Raw genomic sequence first — 20,028 nt, 5'->3', positions numbered from 1 at the left:
TTTTTTTTTTTTTTTCTGTTGTAACACATTAGAATTAATAGCTTGTTTCCCATAACAAACATTTACAAATATTGGTAAGTTGTGTGTTATTTCTATTCTATTCCCAGTATTAACCTCACACAGATGGAAAGTTAAGAGTGAAGCGTGTCTGTTCTGATATTTTACATCTTGCTCGTTGCTCTTTAGAATGTAATGCTGCGTAAACACTCCGGTCAGCGCAAAAGCAACTGACAAATACACAGCGCCATTGAATAATTCAAAGCACTCTGCCATCCATTCATCCTGCCAGCCTTTAAAGCCTCTGACTGCACTATTGATCTGTGTGCTTTGGCTGTACCCCATAGGATGTGTATTGAATGACCAAAATCAAATGAACATGATTGTTGTAAAAAAATAAATAAATAAATAAAAAAGCTTTAAGCTATTAAACTGATACAGGCGAAAAACATCCCAATATTACTGAAGGCTTCTACATACAAGTAAATAAAAGTATATTATATAGGTTTCTTAACACAAACTTATGTAGACCATATGCCGTCATTCAGTTACTCTTAAAATAAATCTAGGGTAGGTTTTATCTGTCCTTTTAATATTATGGGATTTCAGTCCCTTCTGAATATCCCTTAAATACTTGAAGGCAGGACCATTTAATTATCTGTTACAAAGCTATTAAGAACATCTTCCTAAATAAAAAAGATGTAACAGTTTTGTTTCTTTCTTTTCTGTGACGGACCATAAAAAAGAAAAGGATTTTTTAAAATTCAAACTAGTTTTCTGGATCAGCTCTTTAAGGTCACCTAAGAACGTAGACAGCAACTCAATAAAATTTACAACAAGACACTTGCACTATCAACTTAGCACAAAATGAAAGAAATGTATCTAATTGTTTAAATCCGTGTTGTGATGCTTCAAGGGTTGACACAGAATTATAATCGTTGTGTCTATGGTGTCGAGGGTGGCCTTATCTCCCATGTTCTAAAGCATTTTAATTGCTGATACTAACTGCGCTGAACTGCATAAAAGGTAATGCAAATTACATTTCATTTGCAGAGATTGCTTAATCAAATTAAAATCCTTCCCACAGAGACCAATTCAATAAAATCTTTTGGAAGCATTGTCTCAACAGTTGAAACTGGGGTAAACAAGAGGGCGACAGCCCACTCTCGATGGCTGGACTCATTAGCTGAGCCAATTGACCCCAACTAAGTCTTAACTACATTTTATTTTTCTGCATGTTTTCCCCTGAAGTTGTGTTTCTTGATCAGGAATTACATCAAGGCCAGCCTACACCTACATGCACAAATTCTCTGAGAGTCGAAGAGCGAAAGAAAGGCACTCTTCCGCAGAGCCCAATAGTTGGTTTTTAAATATTTCATTACTCCTTTTTCCAGCTTAACTTGCAGAAAAGAGAAGTGGGGCGGTGAAAAGCATTGATAGCACATGCAGTGTGCAGCAGTTATGAGACAACAGAGTGGGTTGAGTGAGTGCCTGCAGTTTCTCCTGCTCTTCAAGCTGTGCTTAGCTAATGTCTGTAAGCAGTGCAGGCTGATTGCCTGAGTGTTTCAATCTAGTCATTCCTGTGTGTGCTTTGACATTGATGCCAACAGACAGCTAACTTCTCCATGTGTAAGCAAACCAGGCTTTTCACCTGAGGCAGATCTTTGAAGTTTAGGACCTGCAAATGGAAATAAGAAGAAACATTGGTGTAATACTCTTGATGTGGCTTTTACAAAGACTGACGGCAGCATAAAATATTTATAACAATAAGTAAATTTGCTGAAAATCATAAAACTCTACAAACGGTGGTAGCACTGCTTCAAAGTCACAACTGATTATTTTATCTAAACTGTTGCAGTTCATGGTTAAGTCCTGGTAGAAGTGCTTTTAGCTGACTTCTGTAATGTGCCAAATACACTCAGATTATTTGAAGACATGACACAGCACTTAAAAAATGTGTGGCTGTTGAGGGCCTCGGGCTCGTCTGATATCCATTAAGTCTGCAAATGGTAGACACATGCACTTACCTCTGATTTCCCCATCTGAGAATAAAACATATAATATGTCCACAGCAGGCTCATATTAAACCATATATAACACATTCCCTTTAGCCATAGTTACATGAAGTATGTCACGTAAAAACCATATTAGAAAATTAATTGCTTAGCTTTTGTTAGTGATGTGCCGGCCTGTTCTGGTAAATCAGGATAATCCACAGAGTTCACTGTGGAAAGTTCTTCAACTCCAATCACTGAAGACAGGTTTGATTATCCTGAGTAACTGGGAGACTGATTTTCAATGCTTCAAACTCAACAAATGAATTTCCACTTACCTCCACTATTGTTGCCATTGTGTGGAGAACAAGAGGGGGATTTCTATAGTGCCTCCATCTCACATGCAGTCCATATTGTTTATCAGCCTATGTAACATTGAATTACTGGGAAATGTATTCATGCATGAAGCTGATGTGCACATGCGGAGCATTCGCCAAAACAATTATTCTGCAAAGTCTTGTTGTTTACTAATTAAAAATGTTGCTGTTAACTTTGAAACCTAACAGATTCAGGGCTGCTTAAAAAACTATTTCCCTCATCATTTTTCCTGTAGACACAACATTAACATAATTTTGGCTGACCAGAGCTTGCTTTTGTGCTTTTAAAACATTTAACGTAAGTGAGGTAAAAGGAAAAAAAAAAGCACTCTGCTGCAGCTGCAGAATCACTGAAGGTGTCTATGTCAGGATCTGATGCCTACATTAACACTGACTAGTTGATTAACTGAGAACAGTACACTGGCAGGTAATGTATTCACTGAGTCGATGGTAATGGCTTTTACACAAGAGTGTCACTGTCTGCACAGGTAATCTGTTTTAGAGGAGACACACACTGTTAGGAGACAAGGGACTGGCTGGACGCATTTTCTTTTGTAATATAACGACTGCTTTTGTCATTGACAACATTTTCCCCTTAAATGGTTCAAAAATGTGGCTAATTTCATGAATCTTTTCATGGCTTCAAACTATATGACTGATGTACACTGTGTCATCCTCCTTATCCTGCCTTGACCCTTATCCTGTGCAGCTTATCCGCCCGTAAGAAAACACACACCGATTAAACCCAAAGTTTCCTCAGGGTTTTTCTGGAACACTCGCAGCCCACTAAGCACCATTGAAACTAATTTCTGTTTGTGTAAAACTAAGTTTCACCCTCACATTGGGCATAATTACCTGCTTTCTTTAATTGAATATAATTATCTAAAGCTTTTTCCCTCTCGGCTGCATCATTTCTTATAGGGAATTTTCAGCTATACTGTGAGAGCTATTACTTTCATTAACAGGTAATATGTATTAAAGAAAATGCTTTTAATTAGCTTTTTTCATTTTGCATGCACCAAAAGTCATATCTTGAACACAGTATATATTGTATCTGATCTTTTATACAGAATAGTAGAAGAGAAGATAAAGTAGCACTAAGTGCTCTTGTGATTCACATAAGGTAGAAGATGAGATAAATCTGACTTGTCATTTCCATGTTTTCTCATTAAAACACAAACAATAAACATTGTAAGTGAGTTCATGTTTCTACTGAGCTGTTTAATAGATAGTTTGACACAATGGGAGCTCAACTATTTGTATCAGCAATATTTGTATTCTGAACATATCAATGACAGAATTAATAGGAAGTTTAATTTGTTATGCTCATTTGCAGATATTGATTTCTGTCACACAAACAGCACAATCATTCAAATCTAATGGCACAACACCTTTGGATGACTTTGGAACAAGTCCATCCACTCACTGTATTCTTCTCCATGTCGATACTGCTCGGGCTTTAAGTAATGGTCACGCTCCAACAGGGGTCAATGGGATCTTGGGGATTTACCATCTGTACTGTTGACTTTGCAGTGTCATTCAGACATATAAGACAGTAAATCTGGGGTCAAACAAAAGACAGGAGGTTGTAATATTAAGAGTAGTAAATCCTCTTCCTGATTTAGAAAGCCATGCATGCCAAAATTAGGAATGTGACATTGTTAATGTGATTAAAGCGCCACTCTGTTGGCACTTCATTTACTACAGATCAGCAGTGTTGTGAGCTGCCAGTGGCTCACAACACTGCTGAGGTCGCGGATCACGTCTCATTTTTTGGAATTTCATTGAGGAGTCCAACGTGGTAGACTCTCCGCCCTGAGATGACATCTTGTTATATGAAAGCACTAAAAGTAGCTTGAGTACAATGACCCCAGTGCTCCTGGAGTTACAGCTGTAAAACCTGCAGACATTGGGTATAGACAGATGGGGAGAGTAAAATCTCAAAATAGTTTAACATCATGTACAGTAGGTGTGGACAACACGGTAGCTTAGAATCACTATATATAATGCAATTTCCACTGAAAATCATATACTTAAATGTGACCATGATTTGTCATGTTAAGTCAGATCTTAAGATGTTTGTGAAAAGCAAAGTCACAACACCTTCTTATAACTATAACTCATATACACATCACTCATATACAGTACATTGTTATAGAGCCACAAAGCCCACCTACCAAAAACAAGCCCATAGGTCGTTTGTGCAAACAGCTTATTAGTTACTTTTTATGTTTAGGTGACCTCAGGTGACCGTAGTAATTAGTGACAGGAGCGAAGCAAAAAATATGCATTCAGAGGAGGTATGGGGTGGATGGATGAGTTGACAAAGCAGAACTTTCACACAGGAGAGCGCTGTTCATTTCCTGTTTGAAATCGATAATCACTGTTGTCTCTTTTATCAGGGACCATTCCACAACCTTAACAACCAGTAACTCCGGTATGCCTGCCACTGGTACGCTCCTATAGGTTGTAACTAAGTAATGGCTTTGAAAGGTATTGGTTAACGATATTGTATTTCAATACAGGGGTCAGATCAGAAGATAGCTATACATGTTATTTTGGAGGGCAGTTACAAACAACATATTTTGTTGTTGAATTTGACCGTAACATCGCAAACCTACAAACTATTTTAAGAAATCCAACCACAACTTTTGTGTTCACATTATATGCATCTGTACATCTGAACCAAAGACTAATACATCGTAATGAAGCGTGCCATAATTGTTGTTTTGTGCAAATTTCACCATAGAGTTAAATAACTTATACTTCAGGTTAGTTCATCTAGCAAATCAAATTCAACAAAATAAATTCTTAATCCCGAAAACTTTATATCTTATAACATTAAAAGCTAAATGTTAAAATAAAACTTTTACACATGGAATTTTGATAACATGCTCAAATGGTTTTTGGCATTTTGAAGTGCCATCAAATGTGAAACAGCACCAAGTATTAAAGCCTCAAACAATGTCCAGTTATACACTTATCCAGCTTACATCATTAGTATTTCTGAGGCCCATGTTGAATACCACATTCGCACATGAAGCACTTAAATACTTGAGGGATAGCCAGGGGCACATAACCATGAGCTATAATTTGGTACAACTAAAACTGGATAAGATGACCTACAAGATATGTTACATCAGAGGGCAAACTGCATGTTTAACTGTAACAAATGATATTATATGAGACAGATCAGCAGTGACTAATACAAAGCACCTCAGGATACAAAGTGCTACTTCAACATGAAATACAAAATGCTGGTTCCTAAGAACAAGGTTTCACAAAGAATCTATGGCTGCGCTGCCTCATGAGAGACAACTCTTTTTTTTTTTTTCTTAGTCCTGTTCTTATTACAGTTATAGTCAGAGCTGCTAAACACTTGTGCTCTATGGGAAGAGTCTGTTGGTCTATTAAGAGATTATACAGATTTTAAGTATTCAAACTGCTAACAGATTAAATTATTATTCATATACCATTTCATAACAAGATTATAGGAAACTGCCCTCAGAGAAGGACTCAGAGAAGATGTTGACAATTTACTGCTAGTGTATAAGCAAAGGAAAAATAGGACATGTGGTTGTTATCATACAGACAAGAAATGTTTGCCCGCACAAATTGAAATTTTTGGCCACAAACTGAAACCTAAGTTGACATGTTTATCTCTAGTTTAATATCGGCATGTCACCTTTTCGAGAAATCGATAGCAATATGTTCCAGTGTCCAAACACCGACTTTCAGCCTCAGACGGACGAGGTAAACATGTCAGGAAATGAGGCATGCTGTCACTCCAGCTTGAAGACGCTGGGTCAATATCCAGGTGTGTGTTTGCAATGGAAGGTCTTCAAATCTTGATAGTTTAATGATTGCAGGTTAAAGAAACAAGGTGATGGGGTGGTGACAAACAAATAGTCTATAAGGATTTATCGTGTTTTTTCCCACTAAGGCAACTCTTCAGAGACGATAATTAGCCCGTAAATGAGAATTGATCCTCCTCTGCCAGCTGGTAATGTGAATGAGTACATATTTGGAAAGTATGCATGATAGGTCTCTATATTCAGACTCTATATTTACACCCAGTCTCGTTGGACATTGGTTTTTAGATCTACAAAGTAATTTTTCATCATGTCATATTTGCCTGTTAGCATGCATACATATCAGCAGTGACAGTCACTGAGACCATTTCATTCATGCTGATTTGTGTCGGTTCATTTTTATATCCATCAGAATTTTGAAATGGTACAACAAACCTATTACTAATTTTCTTGTCACGTCTCTAAAAGTCAAGACTTAATAGATAAGAAATGATAAGTAAATATTATAGTCTATTTTAATAGACTATTCTAATCAATTTCCTATTCATCACATTACATCGATCAACTACTTATAAAAAGAAAAAAAAATTTTTTTTTGAATTATGTCTCGGAGGCATGTTTTGATAGATTAGATAGATTCATTTTTGACTTTACTTTGGGTGAGATTATGTTAAAATTATCGGTTGAAATGATTTCTCTCGAAAATAAATGGAATTACTGAAGAAATGAATTTAGATTTTTTGTTAAACCAGTACTGTCGTCATTAGATCTTTATGGTGCTACGATTAAACTACTGCACATTGATAGTGCAGTTTTAGGTTATTATGGTTTTGTTGGCTGTTGCATTTCACAGAGTTTATATTTGTTGTTCCCATATGACATTTTAAGGTCAGTGCTTGGTGTCTTTTATCCTGTCTAATACCAATAGACTATCCGCCTGGTTGATAGATTGCAGTTATTATAGTAAAAAATTATATCATATCATGTGTTCAGTGAATGATTACTGCCATCAGCGTGTTGCGGTGGATTTTTAGTAAATTAGTCAAAGCTTTTGACTATGCTAGTGACATGGCACACGGGATACTAATGTTGGTTTGTTAGCGACTTGATCTGAAATATCTCAACAAGTATCAGACGGATTGCAATGAATTTTTGTACAGACATTTTTGATCCAGCGAGGATGAATCTTGTTGACTTTTTCTGCTAGTGCCACCAGTAGGTTAAAGTTTTCACATATATGAAATATCTCAACATCCACTGGATGGATCAGTACAGTATTTTTCTACAGATGTTCATGGTTGCAAGACAGTTTCCTCTTGCCCCAATGTGAGGTTCACATTTGTAGTTTTGAGTGAAATGTCTCAACAGCTGTTGGATAGATTTCAATTATATTTGATACAGACATTCATGTCCCATACAAGATGATTTGTTATAACTTTGGTGATCCATTAATTTCTACTATAATGCCATCATCAGGTTAGATTTTTAATTTATCTAATACTTTAGCAGTTTATCACTAAATATCTGCAAAAGTAATGACATTCCCGTCAGCCTCAGCTGTGCTTTGTGTATACTGCAAATTACCATACATTAGCATGCTTATATGGTAATCTAAGATGTTGAACATGGTTATTATTATACTTTCTAAATGCCAGCATTTTAGCACTATCCATGCGAGTATGTTAGTGTGGCTGTAGGCTCTTAGTCTTGTTTCTGTATGGTTGTATGGCAAAATACATTGTATGGATGATACACAGTAAAGGAAGAAATAGCAGAAGATCGTGCCATTCAGCGCGAGTGCCACAATAACAGCAGTCTTCGCTCACATCACTTGCAGCAAAGAAGGAAATGTGGATTTTTTTCTTTACTGGGACACAAAAATCATAACATTCGTAATGGCTGTCACTTTGCAATATCAGTATGCTTAACACAAAACAAAATCAAAATGTTGAACGTTTTCGAATGAACTAGTTCCAGTCTTATTTATTTCAGAATTATACCTTTAATGTTCTGATTTCATGGTAAATCCCAACAGCCTCTGACCAGAGAGCGAGTCCCTTTGTGTGACACAGCAGTGACTCATGAGAGCCTCACTGTTGTCTCATGTGCTGGAAGGCTGGATGATGTCCAAGCTGCTTAGCCTGAAGGCGGCCAAACTTTCTGTCCCTGCTGCAGGGTAGGCTGAGCATATCGGCTGGCATTAGGCTGACAGAACAATCCCTCTGAGATCTCAGGCAACTTTACAGTGGCCGTATGAAAATTTTATTATATTGACCTTTTCTTGCTCGTATGTTTTATATTTATTAGTCAAGAAAAGTGCACAGAAGCCGCTGAGCTGAGATTAATAAGTAACTGAGCTCTCAGTTCATCACTCATTTCTTCACAGCTGACATTGTCACTTTGACTGTTCAAGTTAAACAAAAATTAAATAAAGATCACCCTGCCACAATCAATATGGAAGCTGTCATGACACCATAGATTCTTTTCAATTTAAATGTGTTTGAGCTACTCAGGGTTTTCTCCTTCAGGGGCTTGAAACCTTTGTTACAGCCAGAGTAAAAATTTAAGCAGCACAGCCTCACGCACCAGGACCGTGATGCATTGGTGGGTTGATGGTGAGATTATGCAGGTGAGACAGCTCCAAGTTTAATCCCACACTCTTTTCAAGGAAACAATGTGATGTTGTGCTGTGTTTGTTAGATTCTGTTGTGAAACTGTAAGTTTCTTACATTTTTATAGATGATTCAGAGCAGGGTGCCAGATGCACATCTAAATGTTAGAAAGTGGGAGATTGCAACCACTGTGGTACAGTGACAGCACCAACACAGAGAACATAAGCAAACCCTGTTGATATTTATGTTGTGCTCTTCGCTGTCCCTCTTGGCTTGGAGAATTTCACAGCAGTGCTCAGCAGAATGAAATCATACATTTGAAAAAGAAAAGACATTTTTACCCTCCTGCCAGCATTTCCTCAGTAGGCTTGTTAGTGCACACTAATTAAATGCCAGAAATTAATTTGAGTGAAACCTAACATATCGAGTAAGAGAATGCACAGGAGGACACAGCCACACAGTAGCTTTTTCTTTCACTGTGCTTGGTGATTACCAGCAGAAGTTCGGATTGCCTGCAGAGGGATTTGCAAACGGCAGGAGAAAGGGGATAAAATAGTGCCAAGAATAAAAGACAAGGTTCTGGGCAGCCCTCACTCATGACTGTCCTGGGAATTGACCGCTCGGGCTTGGGTGGGCAAAGTGAGTTGAGTCGGAACTAATCCTGAACTAAAGGAGCTGTTCTTCTATAGCCAGAGCATGCTAGATGGGGGACGCCTGCAATCTGGGGTCGAGAGAGACAGCTTCATGGATTTGGCCTGCTCAGTTTTAAAAGTCAAGTTGAGGGGCACAGATAAAACCATGGAAAGCCCACTGGTCTGTGAACGCACTGAAAACAATTGCTTGTTGCTTGTTTTTAAGGCATTTGATTCTCTTCCCTGTTTGTTTGCATTGGTTGGACTTTGCAGGAGTACGGATTTCAGCGAGCACATGGGATTTGTTGGGCATGGGTGGGTGGGTCTCAGGGAATGGGGCTGCATGAATGAACTAATGTAGCGTAGTGTGCACTAAATTACACTTAGCACAGAATGGGAGTGAGCTCAGTCAGAATCAAGCTTCCTGTCCAGTCCTCTCTCACCTCAATTACGAATGAGTTCCAGGGTGTTAAGGCTTTGTGGAGGGGATATACCACACCCTGGCAGCATCATCCAGGTGTGATAAAGCACTAAAGTCAGAGTGTAGCGTCTAGGGTGGGAATTTAAGGCCCTGTTCAGATCTGTTATTAATATCTGTCCGGGATCATCCAATCACAAATGGACAGCTCTAACTACACATGTGAACGCACCAAAGACACATTGAAGACGCATTTGAGATCCGATCACTCAGACCACATGTGGAGGTGGTCTGGGCCACATGAGGCCACATTCTTTTAGCAGTTTGAAGACAAATGCGTCCTAGGTCACATTGAAAGGCCGCCTACTTTACTGATGTCCTCTATCACAGTCTAATTGGTCCCAACACAGGTTCATAATGAATTGAAAAATTCCTTTTTTTCAAATGAATAAAATTGTATTTCGTTAGAGAAATGATTGTCTCAACCCCTCCACACCCCACTTGCACTCACTCTCGCTGTCTCTTACTCACACACGCACATACCCCCCAACACATTGACAACGGACCTGTCTGTTGGATTGGCTGAAAACAACAACGCATACCGGTTTATTTGTGTATGAAGGGGGAAGTGAGATCCGGTCACAAGTGATCACTGAAGAAGCATGTGGAGACGCATTTTAAAGCCAGGTGTGAACTGACGTACTTAGAGCTAACCACTTGTGATCGGATCACTGAAGACACATGTTAATGCCAGGTCTATGTCCCACTGGAATACAGCGATTTACTGAAAAAATGTGCCCTTCTCTTGTGAGTGAGTGGATATCTAACTACACTGGTACTTTTTAGGTCAGTTGGTTTAATCTTTATCCTACCTGAATGTAACCCGACTGTTGTTACACAGAATCGTCTGGGAAGGCTTACTTGGAAGCTGATTAGAAAAGGACAGGTGCTTTCAAAAAATGTTTGGCAGGTGATTAGTTGATTGGTCTGTCTATCTCAGGCTAACTTTAACTAGATTCTGCATCCTTCCCATTTTTTGTGAGTGGAGCCAGTTGGTTAGTCAAGGTTAATCGCAGTGCAAAAACATCTTTTCCATGGAGAAAAGCCTTCAGTGTCGTTCTTTGCGCTTCTTTCAATGAAGAAACATCCTCCAGGTCTGATATAACTGATGCTAAAACAGCATCTACACTAACCTCATTGGGAACTGCCATTATTGTTAATAAAACAGTCACTTCTCACTGTCATCATATGCCCAAGGTTGCCAGTAGTTTGTCCTTCATAGGACGCTGATTTGTCTGAACCATTGTGGTTTGGCCACAAGCAAATAGCTTGGAGTCTGGCAAGATGGATTCTCACTTGCAAGAAATACAGCTGCAAGGTTAGTTCACGTGTCCATAAGTCAGAAGATATCATGGAGAGTTTAAAGCTCTACTCATCAACATGTCAATATGAGCAATGGGAGTTACGTCAAAGAGGTCACTCGTAGTAACAAACCAACAGAGACTTATCACCAAACTGCAATCTCAGCTTTATCAAGCGTTTAACATCTTTCAGGTCATTGTTTTGTTTTTACAGCCTGCGACGTTACTGTTTTGATCAAGTCTAATCACTCACACCAAATCAGCTTTATTCCAAGAAGCTGTATTGTTCAGCGGGAATTGCAGACCAAAACTGAGCTAAAAGGAAGATGAATACTGGACTTAGATTTGGCAGGTCACCAGTAAACACAGCTCCAAATGAGTGCTAATGTTTCTGTACAACTGCAGGATGTGTTAATAGGCAACTGATTGCTAATATGCTTACCATGACAACGTTGTGTTTTATGGCTGATGATAAGTATAGGTCATATCAAAACTCATTAATGTAGTTTCATAATATTCGGATTCTCATTGTCATTAGCTTTGAAATGGAACTTGGCTATACAATCTCTCATTTTAAATAGTTAAATTTCAAAAGCATTTTACATAAAACATTTTATTTTAATGTTGCTTTATTTTTATTCTTGCCAGGCAGTGATGGAAAGTGATATTTACCTTTATTGCTAGATGAATAGATTGACCATTAACAAGTAAGTAAAGTAAAGAGCAGCTGTGTGCATATTTTTGAGAGCCTCTAAAGCTTTCAGTGTATCTTCACTGTAGGCTGGCAGGGTAATCCAATAAGAGCCCTGTCTCAACACAGTGAAATGCTGAGGGGGAGTAAGGCACTGTGCCTGAGGGCCTCTTCCTCTGTCTCTAATGAGGGAAGAGAGAGGCGGATGCAGGGTCTCTGCTTCACAGACAGCACAACAGGAAACTAGTTAACCCTCTTCTTTCTGTTCTCAGTATACCAAGCCACCATCTCTGCTCTTCTCCCTCCACCTGTCTCCGCAGTTCCAAGCTCACTCCTCCACAGAGGAAAGACTTCCAGCAGACTGGCTCTGCCTGTTTGTACCTAATTTAGAGAGCTGCTGTGTGGAAGTTGCCCAAGCTATCCCCCTTCGTCTGAAAGCTTATGATTGTCTCAGCAAGTCAACTTCAACACCTGAAATGCAGTGTGTGCTCCTGCGGTTTCTGACTGCTGCAGCAATATCCCTCAAGCCAGTCTGAATAGCTGTTTTCAGTGATGTACAAGAAACACAATCAAAAGCCTGGGGCTTTAATTACACCCAGTCTGTCTTGAGTATCATAAGCAACCAACCACTAATTACTTCAAGTGCTGATGTACTTTGCTCCTGCTTATATAGCAGTATAAGTACCCAGCTGATGAAAACAGACCAAGAGCTGGACCCAGTGATGAGGGGATGCAAAGAGGGAGCTTTCAACCCCAATCCCTGGACGTAAATTACGTAACAATATAGTAAAATATTCATGACACACCATGGGGACGGAATCCTGCCTGCTCTGAAGTGCTGAGCAGACACTTTGCCCTCAGCCACTCTAAGACTGTGTGAAGGATAAGGAAAAGCTCAAAAGTAAGGAGCTAAAAAACAATTGCAAGCATGACGCCAATCGCACCATAGTGAGAAAACAGATTCTCGCCTCATGAGGATGGCAAGTAGCGTCAGTTCCAAAATGATGTTAGTGGTATATTATGTTTTGATTCTATGCTTTCATGCGCGTGCTCTTTTTATGTATCAACTGGAATGTGTGTAATGTGAGTAAATGTAAAAATTTGAAGAAGTAACTCTGTCAAAGCACTGTTTGGGGCGGGGAAAAGCTCCAGCAGACATAAAGGCACAAGCAACAACTGACCAGCATATAAGGACTCATACACTGATGTAGGTACTTTATTATCTGCAAAAAGAGATTCACCATCATCAGTTTAGCTTCAACCCAACAGCTCAGGTGTGGAAAAGAAATAGGTTGAAAGGTTGAGAGACGTCAAGCCCGACATTTGAAGTCATTAGAGGGAAGTGGTGAGCAGTGAAGCCCTCCTTGCCACACAAGGGAATCCTGCTTATGGTTGTATGTGACTTTAATGATGGAGAAAAGAACCAGAACCCGCTGAGCCGTGCCATGTGAAAGTAGACCCTTAGCTTTAATTATTAGTTAGTATCCTAACGACAAGGTTTCTGATGGGTCGGATATTCCACAGTGTGAAATTTAAACTGTATGAACGCTCATCATAACATGTATTTAAAGTGAAAATCTGCCTTAGGATATTCTTGCATTGTTAGATACAATCAATTTGTTTTCTGTACCTCTTATCTGTATTGCTTGAATTATCTTTGAGTATACCCATTCTCCCTCAACCTGATTCATCTTCTTCTACTTCAGTCAGTGATTACCTGCATTTCCCACAATGCCTTTGGACAACTGCCAGAGAGTGAGCATAATTTTGTTCCCAAGTCACCAGACGTTCATGCATTTCCACCAGAGCTGAGAGAAAATGAAAACTCAGCCAACTAAATGACCAATCCACTATAACATCCCCTAGTTTGCATTTTAACAGCGGTAGAGCCTCTAGATATATTGTGATATATTTGTTTTTTTGCAATAGTAATGCTTTGCCTAGCAGGATTGTTTACCTGAAGTAAAATGCAATCTGCAATTTAATAGATTTTACCTCAAAAGCCTTATTCTACTAAGAATCACCTTACTGAAAAAAAATATCAGGGTAATTAAATCAAACTACTAATCAAACTAAATTAAACAATGCAAGCAAGTAAATTAATATACAATGCAAGTGAGTAAAACAGAGTATGGTGGAATTCAGAGATGATGAGTGAAACTTTAGCACAGTGGGAACATTTGATCAAACATGTTTACATTATTACCATAACTTTGTGTGCATGAAGATTAAATCCTGAAGAGAAAAGATAGGAAGAAAGGCATAAATTAACTAAAACAAGGAGTGTTATGCATCTGGTGCATTACAGTAAATTGAAAGGCAGGCAGAGGGTCTACCTCATGCATATGCAATATCATCTTGTGACCCACTGTAGTGTTAATATTATTAAAAATATTAAACACTGTATTATTCTTTTCACCTGGGGGCAATTCAGGGCCCCATACAAATCACATTTTCATGGCTTCTTGTTTCTCTGTAAGTGTGATTCATGAAAAATTGTTCCGCCTGTCGAGTCTAAAACAGAAGATAAGTTGATTAAAGGCTTTTTAAAGCTTCCCAGTTCTTTACACAAGTTTATTTGAAATACTACAGGAATAAATATCTAAAGAACGATGCTTTAGGAAAGGTTACCACCATGGTTGTAACATGGTTTATTTATTTGCATATAATACAATACAATATGTGTGTCTGCTATATACATTATTTTATGATCAGTGGCTCACCGTCATAGAGTTACTATCCATATACCGGACTATATATATATGTGTGTGTGTAATTCCATTCAAATGACGTTGCAACGTCTTTTTGCAACGAAACCTTCCTTTTCTGTGTTTTTTTTCTTGTTCCTCACTCATTTTCAGGTTGTGGTTGATGACTAGCAAGGGCGGGACCTGGTTTGGTTGTTTGATGAACTAACGTAATGACAACACTCAAACAATATGTTTTGCACTATTTATAGTGAGTGCACTGCTAAGCCAAGTTGTTGTTCTAAAACAAACCTGAAATGTTTCAGAAATCTCTCGTCCACCACTTACAAAAGACTTTCTGATACTTTTTAAAACTGAAATTATGTGAACTGTACATGTACAGACTGAACACCCTGTTTTTTTCCCAGTCAGCCACCAGTGGAGGTGGATGCACTTGCACATACAACATTATCTAAAAGCCTGTTTTTCTCTCCTTCAAACTGATCCCACTGCTGATGCAGAGTCAGACAGGATCAGCTCATGGTTATTCTGCGGCAGTGTTGTGATATGCACAACATTCCTAGCTAATGGCTGCTCCCAATATCTCTGTGCTTATATCATGTCAAGGACAGACTGGAGATTCAAGGATTGCACCCAGCAATAGTACAAGCCATCCAATGCTTGCATGACCAGCTCGAGTAACTGACACACAAACTCTCCTCTTTTTTTGCTAGAGACTTGTCTGTCAGTTCCAAATATCAAAGTGTATGTGTCAGCTATCTCTAGTCATAAGTGGCTTGGAGAGAGGTGCTTTTTAGCAACCGTCTCCTGAAATAGTGTTTCCTGCTTGGAGTGAAGTGGCAGCATCCTGTAACATTCTCCTCTGTCCCTCAGTGGGATTTGCCAGTCGTGCTCAAGGCCCTGTCAAGGAGGCTGTTCAAGCCCACTGGACAGATACCTTTAAGGCCAGTGTCCATCAAAAAAGGATTCCTTCTTCGGTCCATCTAAGACCTATCAGAATCTGAGTTGCACTATACTCACACAAAACTCACACAAAACTCATTCTTTGCCCAAGAACACTGATCCTTGGATGGTGCCGCTCGATGTCCTTTAGGAAAAAACCTAAATAATTTGTTCCCACTGCAGGATTTGGCATACTGTTTGGAACACACAACATCTCACTGGTAAAATCCAGCCCAAAACAGAGGCTTGCCAATTAACTGTCTGAAGATGTTTCACAGGCCTGTTAGTGGACAGACCCTCCTCTGGTGGATCATGTGCCCTTCACAAGGAGTCTGGCAGCATTAACAGACTTGTTTGGTGGAACATTTGTGGTTGGAGAGTTGTGGACTAGCATAAGGTATGGCAGTCAGCCCAGATTTTTAGGCAAAATCTGCTGCCATTGCATGGAGTTAAAGGGGTGTATTTTTTGGTGATGTATTTATGTCTCACTGCTTGCTTGCACTCAGTGCTAAGAAGAGGCTCATAGGTGTCACGTATTGCAGAGCAGTGTTTTCTGCTTGAGAAGAAAAACTGATTGTGCACTGCTGGTCATTGATGGCCTACTGTGGAAATATCTTCTACAGACTCTGTATGGTATGTGTGATCCTAACTCTGACATCTGATCATGTGCTGGGGCAGTGTACTGACCTGTGTTTTATAGGCAATCCACTGTTTGCTTTTATAGTGTAATGTAATGAGACAGTTCCTGAGAGAGATATGTCACCAACCTCCTATCTGCTTAGTGGTAAGAATGATAAGAATGTGCATTCCGATGATGGTGAAGGCTTTGTGACGGGTCTGCGCATGGCACTAGAAAAAAACGTGTGGATGTAGAGTACAAGTGCTTACGATGGCTGAATACTGATGCTAGGCTTGTGTCAGACAGTTCATCTAAAAAGGCAGCAAGGATGTAGGAGTGCAGCATTTATTCTGGTTGACTTGTAACATATCAATCAATTGATGTGGTGTATTGTACTATTCACCCTCTTGCCCTCTGCAGAGCAGTTAGTCTGCCCCAGAATGGCAGCAGACAGGTGAGACATTGTTGAATCAATGTCACAGCAGGTGATTCAGACCTCATCTTCTATAGGGTCCTTTTAAATGATGAAGACTGTCTGAATAGAACAAAGGCTACATATTGTGTTCTTTTGCTATTTGGAAGCTACTTGAAACCATATTGTCTGCCACACCATTAGTCACTAAGAGCTGAATGGATTAGTAACAGAAAGTAAGGCCATTATATACGTTATGCTCATCCTCTATAGGGTTAAACTAATTCATACTGATTGATCGACTGCCCAATCATCTGACTGTCTCCCCTGTCACATCTGTTATGTCACATAATTACCACCACACCTTGAATCAGGGTCTCTTAACATATCTACAGTCTCTTACTTCCCATTTTTCTCAAACATACTAAAAAGAGTTGTGTATCAGCAGCTTTCAGCCCACATAGCTAACAATCATGTTTTTGAACCTTTTCAGTCTGCTTCCAGGGCCCATCACTCCACTGAAACTACACTTGCTTAAGTGGTAAATTATCTTCTGCTTACTATGGAGTCAGATTACACCTCTATGCTTCTCTTATTTGATCTCAGTGAGGCTTTTCGTGCCTTAGATCACTGTATACTCCTAGACTGACTGGAAAACCAATTTGGCAACTCCGACCTGGTTCTCAATTACTTATCTGAAAGAACACAGTTTGTTTCCTAAATTAATACGACATCAATATTTTGAAATGTGAAATACGGAGTACCCCAGGGCTCTGTTCTTGGCCCTCTGCTTTTCTCCATATATATTTCACCTCTTTGCCAAATCAGTTTCCACTGTTACACTGATGATACTTAGCTTTATGTTCCTGTAAAAGCACATGACCCTTCTCAATTAGAAGCTGGCTGTGAAAAGCTGGATGCCTGACATAGACACCAATTTGACCAAGTAACAGTAACCCTCAACAACTGCGTGTATGACAGCCACAAACCGTGATGTTACATTACTTATTTGTTTTCAACTTAATCCAGAAGATTTGACCACATTACTTCAATTTTACTTCTCTCCTTTGGATCACTATCAATGTCGGATCAGAGTTTAAGGTGCTTCTCATGACATACAAAATCATAAATGGACAGGCCCCTACCTGTCTGATCTCCTTATATTCCATCCAGTGCTGCTTGCTCTCAGAATACAGGGCTCCTGTCTGTTCCTAGAGTTGAAAAACGTCAGCAGGCTTCAGGGCCTTTTCTTATCGTCCCCCTTTCCACTGGAACAACCTCCCTGCTGACATCAGACTGTCTGACTTTATTGAGGGATTTAAATCCAAACTTGAAACTCATCTTTATGCCTTATCTTCCTGTTAGTGGCTCACTCTTTGATTATTCGGGTTGGTCTCGGTCTTCATGGTGGTGAGGAGGCTGTGTGGCTCTTGTCCTATCTGTTGGCTGCACCTGGAAGTTGCTCAATGTCCTCTCGGATCATATTCTTCACCATGCTGTAAATCTACTTTGTTGCTCTATTCTGTACACACAACATCTATTGCATGTCTGCCCTGGAGGAGGGATCCCTCCTCTGTTGCTCGCCCTGAGGTTTGGGATATTTGGCTATAAAAATACTTGACTTACAAAGTATTTATATAAACTTGATTGTAGATCCAAATTTTTAGTCAGTAGATTTAAAGATGGAGCGTTGGTTTCTTACACTGTGTTTGTTAATTCATGTTCTGGCATGAATATTGGGATATTACTAAATTAAAAACAACCTATTTTGACACAGTCCTTATGCTCATTAGTTTGGTTGTGGCCTATAGTTTGGTTTGACAGCACTGAGCAGGTATTACAAAGGTCCTGTCACACATTGTTTATGTTTTGCTCTCATTTGCACATTACATTTGCATCTGGCGAGTCAACACAATGTAGACGCTCATTTTACACACTATATTCAATATCAGTGCAATGAGCTCTTTGGTGCCATGCATGGCTTCCCTGAATTAATTAGAAGAAGGCAACACTAAGGACTCTTGGTAAATTAATGTCATTAGTGTGGAGAATTATGGTGTAATGATCAGTGCCTAGTTCTCTGGACAGTAGTAAAAAAAGGACTGAAACTAATGTGATTTAAGCTTATGAGGAAAATAATATATATATAGTAAAAATACAATACAAAGGCAATGAGAACATGGGAAATGCTGAATGAGAATGTATGTTTATGCTGTGTGTGTTTGTGTTTATGTGGTGACATTGGCAAGATCTAAAATTAAAATTCAAAGTTTGCCTTTTGTTTATATTTTTTTCCACTGAAAGTTTGAACTCCAAAAAATATAATTGCAGGGAATATGCTGTAGTGAATTATATGAAATATCCGTGTTCTGCAACCACCATTAGAAACATATTGAAGAAAAAGTAAAGTAAGAAGTGGATGCTGTCGGAGAAACTGACCTTGAACAGACGCAAAATGTTGGCTACCATGATTGACACGGAGCTGGCAGATGCACCAATCACTCCCACCACTCTCTCAGGCTTAGTGATGATGGGCGGCCCTCCGCTGAGACACTTGACATCAGTCGAGTCTTTCTCAATCAGCGCCTGAACAAATGTCAGTGACTGTTCCAGAGCATGGGTGTCCCGGGAGCAGGTGTCCAGGATGCGTGCCCCTAGAGTGATATTAGGCAGCAGCTCATTGTCATTATTGATACGATCCAGGGCAAATAACATGGCCTCCAGCCTATGGATCCCTTTCTCCTTCTTCAGCTCGCCACAGGCTTTGCCGTCGTTCCCTCTCGCATGCACTGGGAACAGTCCACCCAGAGATATGTCGCCATCAATGCGTATTGAATTGAGGTGTGTGTGGCCTGGCATTTTGGGTTTGGCTGCCAAGGCGATCAAGAAATAACAAGCCAGCAACAACACCCAGCAGCAGACACTTCTATGGCAGCCAATCCACACTCTCTCAAAGCCTCCTCGCAGAGTCATAATGAAAGGCTAAATCCGCATCCAAATACAAATTCAAGTCCTTTGAAAATGAAAGACGTGCACACGCATATAACCACACACACATACAAATGTCCTGAAGGTTAGCTGCAATATTTTCTCAGAGCACAGTCGTCTTTAGAAGTCTCTTCTCATGGTTCCTAGCTCTGACACAAACTCGGTAATACTAATTATGCTGCCTGGCTCTCTTTATCTCTTACCCTTTCTTCTTTCCTCTTTGTGTTTCACTCTTTTCCTGCACCTGTGAGTGGTGGCTACATGCGGTAACTAAACAGTGCACAGTGGGCTGAGACAGCGTCCACAGAGAGCCTTCTCATGAAGCAAGAACAAAGGTGGGAAGTTTGCCCCTCTTCTCTCCTTCTCCAGAACCACTCGGGTGCATTTAGTTTTCCTTCGAGCAGGCAGAATGTCAAGAGACAAGCCAGTAGGCTCCACAGCGGGCTCCTGAAAAAGAAAGGAGAG

At 39.6% G+C, this 20,028-nt stretch overlaps 1 protein-coding gene across 1 annotated transcript in view; it reads right to left on the bottom strand.

The window, feature by feature from the left end:
* The window catches only part of LOC111238173 (metabotropic glutamate receptor 4-like), a 140,529-nt gene extending 120,981 nt beyond the window's left edge, over positions 1-19,548 (bottom strand). Inside the window, exon 1 of the mRNA XM_022767571.1 lies at positions 19,015-19,548. Within this exon, the coding sequence (XP_022623292.1) occupies positions 19,015-19,548 (534 nt within the window). The remainder of the gene's footprint in view (positions 1-19,014) is intronic.
* Between the last annotated feature and the right edge of the window lie 480 nt (positions 19,549-20,028).

This window comes from Seriola dumerili, unplaced genomic scaffold (assembly GCF_002260705.1).
Source record: "Seriola dumerili isolate Sdu_G_001 unplaced genomic scaffold, Sdu_1.0 BDQW01001222.1, whole genome shotgun sequence".
Lineage (NCBI taxonomy): Eukaryota > Metazoa > Chordata > Actinopteri > Carangiformes > Carangidae > Seriola > Seriola dumerili.
This window is presented reverse-complemented; position numbering and strand designations above follow the sequence as displayed.